Below are 10805 nucleotides of genomic sequence, written 5' to 3' on the forward strand. Positions count from 1 at the left end.
TAGAGTTTTCTGAGAGAGTGTTCCAGTCAGCATTTGTATACCCCTTAAGAACAGTAGGATATCTCTGATAATGAATACCCAAATCAATGGTTCCCTTTAGGTATCTCATTAACCTGCCAATTGCTTGCCAATGCTTAGCGCCAGGATTACTAGTATACCTGCAAAGAACACCTACTGCATAGGCAATGTCAGGTCTAGTACAATCTGTAGCATATCTCACACTACCAATGATACTTTGTATATTCATTCTGATTCACAGGTTTACCATTATTTGCAAATAATTTAGCACAGTGATCAAAAGGAGTACCAACAGCCACGCAATCGAAGTAGTTATACTTCTTCAACATTTTCTCAATGTAGTGTGACTGATCCAGTCATATGCCATCAGACGATCTTATAATTTTGATTCCCAATATTACATCAGCCTCACCTAAGTCCTTCATATCAAAGTTAGAAGACAACAGGTTCTTGGTTTCTTTCACAACATGTAAATTAGAACCAAAGATTAGTAGATTATCAACATATAAGCATATAATAACACATATCCCATCAGAGTACTTATAATAAATGCACTTGTCACTTTCATTTATCTTGAACCCACTGGTAATGATAAAGTTATCAAATTTCTCATGCCACTGTTTAGGTGCTTGTTTCAACCCATAAAGTGACTTAAGTAATTTGCATACCTTTTTACCCTTATCTGGTTCCACGTAACCTGTTGGCTGATTCATGTAAATCTCCTCTTCTAAATCCCCGTTTAAAAAGGCTGTCTTAACATCCATCTGATGAATAACAAGATTATGAACAACAACAACAAAAAATAATACTCTAATTGATGTTATCCTCGTAACAGGTGAATATGTGTCGAAGAAATCAAAGTTCTCTCTTTGTCGAAAACCCTTGATAACAAGCCTTGCTTCAAACTTGTCCACTGAACCATCGGTTTTAAACTTCCTTCTTAAAACCCATTTATTTCTTATAGTCTTGCAACCAGGAGGTAAATCAACAAGCTCCCAAGTTTTGTTATCCATGAGAGAATCAAGGTCACTCTGTATGGTTTCTCTCCAAAACTCAGAGTCAGAAGATGCGAGAGCTTCTTCAATGGAGGAGGGATCTCCTTCCAAAGCAAAAGACACAAAATCGGGTCCTAGTTCCTTAGCAACCCTTGCTCTCTTACCTCTTCTCGGTTCAGATTCTGTAACAGTGTCTTTGTCATGTAATCTAGGTATATAAGTGTCAGAAACATCAGAAGTAGGTGCCTTGGAGGAAGACACACCCCCACTATTTCTAGATAGGTATGGAAATTTGTCTTCAAGAAATTCAGCATCAGATGATTCAAACAAGACATTAGTCTTCATATCTAGAAACCTGTAGGCCTTACTGTTCATAGCATAGTCGAGAAAGACACACTCATAAGCTTTGCTCTCAAGCTTTGAGATTTTGGGATCATGCTTCCTTATAAAAGCCATACATCCCCATGTTCTGAAGTAACTCAAATTAGGCTTCCTGTTCTTCCATAGCTGATAAGGTGTAACTTTTGTCTTAGAATTAGCAATTCTATTCAGCATATAGCATACAGTCAAAACCGCTTCTCCCCATAAACTTCAGGGTGCTCCAGAACTAAGTAATATAGCAACCGTTAATTCCTTAAGAGTTATGTTCTTACGTTCAACTACTCCATTCATTTCAGGTGAATAAGGAGCTGTCATCTCATGGATTACATCATGTGACTGCAAGAAAATCTCAAAATCAGCAGAACCATATTCAATACCTCTATCACTTTGAATTACTTTAATGTTCCTGTCATGCTGATTTTGAACCTCAAATATATAAGCTTTAAAAGCATCAAACATATCACTTTTATTCTTCAACAAATAAACATATGCAAACTTCGAGCAATCATCAATAAAAGTAATAAAATATCTTTTACCACCTCTGTAATAAAAGCAATCATCAATAAACATATGCAAACTTCTCTCAACTGATTTATGAGGCTTCTTTGTGATTTTTGCCTTAGTGTAAGATTTATAGTGTGCAAAATCATCATTCAAGTTAGGAATTAAACCAAGTATGCTCATGTTCTTAACATACTTCCTATTAATATGACATAATCTACCATGCCAAGCATTAACATAACAAGAGATCATGTAAGCAGAAGTAGAAGTTTTATTTAGATCAGCAACATTCAACTTAAACATCCAATTACATGCATAACCCTTACCAATAAAAACCCCAGACTAAGTGATCACATACTGATCACTGCCTATGACTTGCTGAAACCCAGCCTTGTTCAAAATAAAACTAGAAACCAAATTCTTCCTAATCTCAGGAGTATGAAGCACATCCTTTAACAACAGTTTCTTCCCAGAAGTGAACTACAAGTTAATTCATCACCAGTACCCAGAACCTTGGTCGTATGATTATCACTAAGTAGGACTTCCTGATTCGTAGTTGTGGTATAACTCTTGAACTAGTTCCTATTATAGCAAACGTGCCTAGAAGCACCAGTATCAGCCCACCACCCCTCACAGACATTAAGAGAATTGACCTCAGTTATCATAGCAACAAAAGGATCCTCAATAACATTAGCCTCATTGACTTTACGAAATTTATAGTTCTTAGCATAATGCCCCTTCTTCTTGCAAGTATAACAGACAACTTCTGACATGTCAAAGGTTAGTTTCTGATTCATATGCACCTGATTCTTGTTTTGATTTTGTGGAGCTTTATTGTTAACATGTTTGTTCTTCATGGCCTTCTTATTAGGTTTTAAACTAGATGTAGTCTTACCGGTTTGTTGGTTTACCACATTAATCTTAGCAGATGACATGACAACTTCCTCATTAAGGTATTATTTTCGTGATTCCTTTTCTATATGGAGTCTCATAATAAGACTCTCCATCGAAAACTCCTTATACTTATGCCTAAGTATGTTCCTGAAATCCTTCCAAGAGGGAGGAAGCTTATCAATGACGACAGCAACCTGAAATTGCCCGACAATTTCCATCCCTTCTGAAAGTAACTCATGAACAATAATCTATAAGTCATGGCATTGAGACACAACAGATTTGTCATCTACCATCTGAAACTTAAGATAACGACTTACAGTATATTTTTGGAGCCAGTTTCCTCAGTATCATACTTCTTTTGCAGGGCTTCCCAAACATCAGAAGCAGATGGAAGTTCAGAGTATAAGTCGTATAGATCATCAACAAGCGAGTTCAGGATGTAATTCTTACACTTGAAATCCGCAGCGATCTACTTATCAACAACAACAGATAGAGCAGGTTCCAACAAAACATCTTCATCAGGAATCGATTCACTTAGAACGGTTTCCACTTTCACTAGGGTCAGATAGAACATCATCTTCTCCTTCCACCGCTTGAAGTGCTTACCAACAAATTTGAACGGTCGATTATGGCTATTGTCGTTGTGGGAGCTGGAGTGGTTACCTTCTTCATGTTCCATTGTAAAACAACTTTAAAATTGTTGGGAACAATTTCTGCAACAAGAACAAGCTGTGAATATAAAGGTGGCTGGTTGAGGCACAAATCGAAATGCTTTCTTTAAGGTTGTTTCGTGTCTGTTCCTCTTTTATGCAGACAAAGTGCGTCAACCTCCAGGATACAACAACCAATTATACTCTCCTTTGTTTACTGCAGATAAACCAAAGAAGAAAAGGAAGAACCATGATACTGATCTTATGATTGCCCAAAACTTAGTTTAGAAAGTAGTTGTTTTGCAGATACTATAGGCTGCTGTTATAGGAGTATTTATAGAGAAGAAACATGGAGCACTTAGTAGATCCGAATTGTAGGGAACTTCTTCAGTTTCTCGATAAGGATTGGATTCTACAAGTTTATCACGTTTCTGTTTCCCAATCCATATCCAATTCTGTTTCCAAACTTATATGGAAATAGTTTAAGGAAAATGGTTTACCAAAAAGAAGATAAGGGATCAAAGAGAGCCTAAGCCCAAGCCCAAGCCTCAAGCCACAAGCCTGAGCCCGGCCTAGCCCAATTTGGTTTGGTTCGGCGCATGCGCGCGCGTGTGGCTTTTTGTGAGTCCTCCCTCCTAACCCAAAAGCCTTTGTACCCTAAAGGCACACCCTTAGTATGGGACTTTCACTTATAAACACTATCCACTAGTGTTTCCTCTCCTATGTGGGACTAAAGTTCTCTACTTAAACAACTATCCCACAAAGAGGTCAAGGGATAAAACTACCACAAAGTCACTCCAAATATAACCACTTGTTTAATGAAAAATAACTTAACATCCGTCCAAGTCAATATGTTTGATTGTGGAGGAATGGCACTTGGTGTCTGCATGTCTCATAAAGTAGTTGATGCCTCGTCTTTCTGTTTATTCCTCAACAATTGGGCAGCCATGACAAGGGAAGACAATAATGGTGTTATTATTCAACTAAAGCTAGACCAAACAACTCTTTTCCCTCCAAAAGATAAATTACAAATTATAGCTTCGGATCCCTCTGGAATTATTGAAAACACAGGACAAAAGGTTGTTAGTAAAAGGTTTGTCTTCAATGCAACAAATATTGCTGCACTAAAAGCTAAGTCTTCCGATGTCTTGTATGCAAAACACCCTACACGGGTAGAGGCAGTTTCTGCACTCATATTGATGTAGTATAGGTTCTTGGTGAAAGTACCTAGATGCACATGATGGTGTCGTGAAAGTTTGAGAGTGCTGTTAGTGGAGGTGCGGTTGGCTAAGTTAAGTTTTACCGCCGACGTGCGCAGCTCTCGGGCTTTTCTTTAGGCTTTTATGAGAACATTCTTTTGTTTCGTTTGTTTTCTGTAGGATTGGTTCGGTGAACTCACCGCTTGTTTGTTTTAGGGTTAGAATGCCTATTTAAAGGCTTAGGAGAATTGTGACAGGATTATTCAGAGATTTTATTAAATTTATTCCATCATTTCTTGGTTAAAGAATGATTATTTGATTGTTCGTGAGCTAACGCACTTAGTATTACATTAGTTAGTATCAGATTCAGCTACGATCTAAATATGCCTCGTCTAGCAGGAAGAGGACTTGGTAGACCTCAGAGAGAAGCTAATCTGGGCGATGTGTATGCTCGTGATTGAATGGTCGAACTTTCAAGGCAAGTAGCAGTGCTAACCTGCCAGGTCGAGGCCCTTAATCGGCAACCTGACCAACCACATGACCATGAACCACAGCTGGTGGAGGACGATCTGGAGGCAGAGGATAATAACCCTTTGCCGATTTGGAGGAGATTGACAATCTCCCGAGTGTTCCGCAACACCGAGAGAACAGACGCTGGGAATCTGGTTTGAAAATTGATCTGCCCGAGTTTCATGGTAGCTTACAACCAGACGAATTGATTGATTGGCTCGAGACTATGGAGGAAGTTATGGAGTTCAAAGACGTGCCCGACAACAAACAGGTGGCACTCATGGCAACTCAGTTTCGGGGTCGTGCTATGGCTTGGTGGCAACAGTTGAAGGCGACTCATGCACGAAGAGGTAAATCTTAGATTGTTGCATGGGAGAAACTTAAGAAGCATCTCTGTGCTAATTTTTTACCCTTTAATTATACTTGTGAATTGTATCAACGACTTCAGAACTTGCGCCAAGGTGCAAAGTCTGTCGATGACTATACTAAGGAGTTTTACCAATTATTGGCTCACGTAGATATCATAGAATCGGATGAACAGTTGGTGGGACGATACATTGGCGGTTTTCGTTCTAATATACAAGATGCCTTGAATCTGTTTGACGTGTTTTCTGTGTCTGAGGCTCATCAATGGGCAGTACTTCTGGAGAAACAATTGAACCGTCGGGGTGGTGTTACTCCTTCTTATACTCCAGTTGCTCCTATCCCTAGGCCGCGGGGCCTTCCAGAAGCTGTGGCTCGTGGTCCTAACTCAGTTAAGTGTTTTCGATGCGAGGAAGTCCGTCATTATGCTACTCGATGCTCTAAACCACCTGCTCCTGGGAAGATTTTATTTGCTGAGAATGAGGATGTGGATGAGGACCCTATTGGTGGTATCTTGGGCACCCCCCATCTTTGATGTCGACTCTACAGATGTGTCTGAAGAGCTTGTACCAAGGGACAGGGGTGATCTTCTTGTTGTTCGCAGGTTATGTTTGGCTCCTAAGGAGACTAAGGGTGATGGTTGGCTTCGTAACTATATTTTTCAGTCTACTTGTACTATATAGGGTAAGGTCTGTAAACTTATTATAGACTTTGGGAGCTACGAGAATGTGATCTCTTCTGAAGCAGTTCGCAAGCTTAGGTTACCGACTGAGAAACACCCAAACCCTTATTCATTGTCTTGGCTTAAGAAAGGTACTGAAGTTACTGTCTCTAAACACTGTTTGGTTCCGTTTTCCATTGGTTCTACGTATACAGATAAAGTGTGGTGTGACATAGTCACTATGGATCAGTCATTTATTTTTGGGCCGACTGTGGAAATTTGATCGCAGAGTAGTCCATGATGGTTGGCTCAACACCTATAGCTTCTTGTTCGGCGATGTAAAGATCGTTCTAGTACCCAGTAGAGAGGCGGCTCTAGTTCCTCCTCTAGGCCCAAACCCTCTTGTTTGGCTATGCGTAGTTTTGAGAATGAGCTGCTAGAGGCGGGTCAAGTGTTTATTTTAATTTGTGAACCGATTTCCCTAACAGCCACAGTTCGATTGTGTACAGGGTTTGGTACAAGAATTTTTCGATCTTTTCCCAGCTGAATTGCCTACGGGTTTGCCCACCATGCGGGGCATTCAACATCAAATTGATTTGATCCCTGGCTCAAAAATTCCGAACCGTCCTCACTACTGCATGAGCCCGACAAAGCATGCCGAATTATAGAGACAGGTGACCGATTTGCTTGATAAGGGGTTTCCCGGGAGAGCCTCACTCCTTGTGCAGTGCCCGCATTGTTGGTTCCAAAGAAAGATGGCACCTGGCACATGTGTGTCGATAGCAGGGCTATTAACAAGATTACTACGAAGTACTAGTTTCTCATTCCAAGGTTGAACGATCTCCTTGATCAGTTACATGGTGCTGGCATGTTTACAAAGCTTGACTTGAAGTCTGGCTATTATCAGATCCGTCATTCGTCTTGGTGATGAGTGGAAGACGGCTCTTAAGACAAATGAAGGTCTTTATGAGTGGCTTGTTATGCCTTTCGGCCTCTCTAATGCTCCTAGCACCTTTATGCGTGTTATGAGTCAAGTCCTGAAGCCATTTTTAGGTAAATGTGTTGTGGTGTATTTCGACAACATTTTGGTATACAGCAAGGACACCTAGTCTCATCTCTAGGACCTCCAAAATGTCTTGTCTGCACTCCGTCAGGCTCAGCTTTTTGCTGCTGTGGCTAAGTGTGTGTTATGTACTGACTCAGTGTTATTTCTGGGTTATGTGGTTTGCAAGGAAGGTATTTTTGTTGATTAGTCTAAGGTGGAGGCCGTTCGGTCTTGGCCTAGCTCGACGACCCTGACTGCAGCACGCAGTTTTCATGGGTTTGCATCATTTTATCATCACTTTGTTCCTCACTTTAGTACTATTACTGATTGTTTGCGTAGTGGTAAATTTTTGTGGTTTCAGGTTGGAGAGGAGAGTTTTCAAGTGCTCAAGACCAAATTGATTTCGACCCCAATCTTTAAATTGCCGAACTTCTCTTCTCCTTTTGAAGTCTATATGGATGCGTCAAAAGTTGGTATTAGCGCTGTTCTTAGCCAGGGTAATCATCCCGTGGCTTATTTTAGTGATGAAACAGAATTATAGTGCTTATGACTTGGAATTCTATGCCGTTGTTCAGACTCTCAAGCATTGACGTTACTATTTGATCCACTTGGAATTTCTGTTATACTTTGACCATGAGGCCCTTAAACACATTGGTAATCAGGATAATTTTAGTGCTTGACAATTACGTTGGTCCAGTTATTTGCAGGATTTTACTATTGTTTTACTTCACAAATCCAGTGTTCAGAACCGTGTGGCTGATGCACTGAGTCGGCGTTCATTCTTATTGGTGTCATTGCGTACTACTGTGTTGGGTTTTGATTCCTTCCCTGATCTCTATCCGATTGATGCTTATTTTGCTCCTATCTTGAGTGCCATCCAGGAAGGTCAGTTATCTACATTTTCTTTACAAGATGGTTTTCTGTTTAAGAGTAAGCGCCTTTGTGTTCCTGACTGTAGCCTCCGTCTTCGTCTCCTTACTGACTTACATAATGAGGGTCATTTCAACCGTGACAAGACTCTTAAGCTTTTATCTGATTCATATTTCTGGCCATCTTTGGGCAAGGAGGTCTAGAATTTTGTTGCTCGTTGTCAGGTTTGTCAGGTCTCTAAGGGACATGCTACTAATGTAGGTTTGTATATGCCTCTCCCAGTTCCCACTCGCCCTTGGTGTGATATTAGTATGGATTTCGTTCTAGGTCTCCCTCCTACTTAACGAGGATTCAATTCTATTTTTGTGTTTGTGGATAGATTCTCCAAGATGGCTCACTTCATTGCCTGCAAAAAGACTACTGATGCTATCAATGTTGCATTGCACAATTATTTTTTCGTGATGTTTACCGTTTGCATGGCTTACCAGATTCCATTGTTTTTTATCGTGACACACGTTTCCTTAGTTATTTTTAGCATTCTTTCTAGAAACTATTGCACACTGAGTTAAAATTTAGTAGTGCCTATCATCCACAGACTGATAGACAGATCGACAGAGGTCGTTAAACGTTCTTTGGGTAATTTTATTACATAGCTTGATTGGTACTACGGTGAAACAATGGGATTCTTTCCTCGAACAGGCCGAGTTTGCTTACAACCGATCGGTTAATCGGAGTTCTGGGTTTAGTCCTTTCTAGGTTCTCTACGGGTTCAATCCTCGGGTGGCTGCTGATCTAGCGCCTGTCCCTGGCTTACACCCTGTTCATGCTACTGCTGCTGAGTTGAGTCCACACGTTATGGATATTCATATTGCTGTTCATTCTACTATCTTGGAATCTACTGCTAAGTACAAGGCTGTTGCTGATTGACATCGTAGACATGTTGAGTTTGAGGTTGGTGACTTTGTTTGGGCGGTCCTCACTAAGGATCGTTTTTCTGCTGGTGAGTACAATAAACTGAAACATTGCAAGATTGGTCCTCTTGAAGTAGTTGAGAAGATCAACGCCAATGCCTATCGTCTCCGTTTACCTAGTCATATCCGGACTTTGGATGTCTTCAATGTCCGACATCTCATACCATTCTGTGGTGATTCATCTGACGATTAGGATGATTTAAATTCGAGGACGAATTCCTTCCATCCAGGGGGGAATGATGCAGTATAGGTTCTTGCTGAGAAGTACCTAGATGCACATGATGGTGTTGTGAAAGTCTGAGAGTGCTGTTAGTGGAGGTGTGAGGGCGTGCGCGCTCAGTTTACCCTTTTTGACAGGCGTGCACGCGCTCTAGGCTTTTCTTTGGGCTTTTATGAGAACAATCTTTTGTTTTGTTTGTTTTCTGTAAGATTGGTTCGGTGAACTCACCGCTTGTTTGTTTTAGGGTTAGAATGCCTATATAAAGGCTTAGGAGAATTGTGACAGGATTATTCAGAGATTTTATTAAATTTATTCCATCATTTCTTGGTTAAAGAGCGATTATTTGATTGTTCGTGAGCTAATGCACTTAGTATTATATTACATATGGAGGTGTGCCGTAAATAATGTGCGAGGAATGAGATCACCTGAATCTACTAAACCATCATCTGTGGCAATCCATATGGTGAATTTGCGTCGAAGAATGGTTCCGTCTCTGTCTAATCTCTTTTTAGGAAATATTATGATTGGTACAATAGCAACATCAACATCAGGGAGCCCGTCCGAATTGCATTGTTTGGCTGGTCTGTTGCACGAAGCAATACGTAAAATTGATAGTGACTATGTGAGAAATTTTCAAGTTGGCGATGGTTTTTCGGTGCTCAATAATTCTCTAAAAGAGATCAATGTGTTGGGGATTATATCAATACAAATCGATTCCCCCACTACACAGATAATTTGTATTTGAACACAATTCAACTCCGGACAAAATCTAAATATCAACTACAACCTATACTAACATGCCCAACTCGCTAAACAACTATTAACAACAGATAATAATGTAAAGCAGTAAAAGCAAACCACAACACAAAGATTTACCGTGGTTTGGCCAATGATGCCTACTTCCACAAGAGCCAGTTCTTAATAAAGTGGGAAGGAAGATTACAATCTCTCCTTTCAGTCTCTCACCTTACTAGATCACTCTTATCTCTTTACAGGGGTTGTATCTCGTAAAGGTTCTCTCTCTTTGTTTTAGTCTGGATTCCAATCCTTCTGACTTGTTAGGTTAGGTTTTCCAAAACCTTGATTTTGGTTTTATCTCCAAAACCAAATTTTAAGGGAATCTTGTAGCAAAGCCCACGAAAAAAATTAGACACGGAGGCCTCTTTCTTGCGAAGCGCCTTCCAATCTTCGAGATCGGGCTGGTCGCCCCTTCTATGTGAATTGCATGCCCTAGTCTACTGGAACCTAGTCCGAAGTCTTGGTGCCCCATCGGCTGGCGGTAGCGCCTCGACATTTCCAACGCCCGAATTAAGCCCGTTTCTCTCGGCTCTCTGTTTTCTCTCCTCATGTGAGGGATAACTCAACAATCTCCCCCTCGAGCGGTGAGGGGATACCTCCATGCAATTGCCAAATCAACAGGAGGAGTGTGCTGCCATTCCGGCAATAGCACAACAAACATCAAACTTACCTTTCGGTAAGACTTTGGTCATCATATCCGACCCGTTCTTGTCGGTATGGATCTTCTCG

The 10805-nt window shown here is 40.6% G+C and overlaps 1 protein-coding gene across 1 annotated transcript; it reads left to right on the top strand.

Moving 5' to 3' along the window:
- Window positions 1–4308: 4308 nt before the first annotated feature.
- LOC147498213 (uncharacterized) lies at window positions 4309–9014 on the top strand. Its single transcript, XM_086563179.1, has 12 exons — window positions 4309–4589; window positions 5338–5479; window positions 5597–6020; window positions 6116–6150; window positions 6195–6324; window positions 6901–6982; window positions 7080–7260; window positions 7376–7408; window positions 7579–7714; window positions 7793–7836; window positions 7925–8284; window positions 8844–9014. Exons 1-12 carry the CDS (start codon window positions 4309–4311, stop codon window positions 9012–9014), a joined length of 2019 nt encoding a protein of 672 aa, XP_086419305.1.
- The last annotated feature ends 1791 nt before the right edge of the window (window positions 9015–10805 follow it).

This window comes from Coptis chinensis, chromosome 5 (genome assembly GCF_015680905.1).
Source record: "Coptis chinensis isolate HL-2020 chromosome 5, ASM1568090v1, whole genome shotgun sequence".
Taxonomy (NCBI): Eukaryota; Viridiplantae; Streptophyta; class Magnoliopsida; order Ranunculales; family Ranunculaceae; genus Coptis; species Coptis chinensis.

Bases quoted from the DNA above. Each gene is read 5' to 3' on its own strand.
- LOC147498213 (XM_086563179.1), top strand. From the start codon at position 4,309: ATGGCACTTGGTGTCTGCATGTCTCATAAAGTAGTTGATGCCTCGTCT. The intron at 5,480-5,596 runs GCGACTCATGCA...CAACGACTTCAG, and splicing joins CTTGGTGGCAACAGTTGAAG to AACTTGCGCCAAGGTGCAAA. The intron at 8,285-8,843 runs GTCTAGAATTTT...AGTCCTTTCTAG, and splicing joins GGCCATCTTTGGGCAAGGAG to GTTCTCTACGGGTTCAATCC.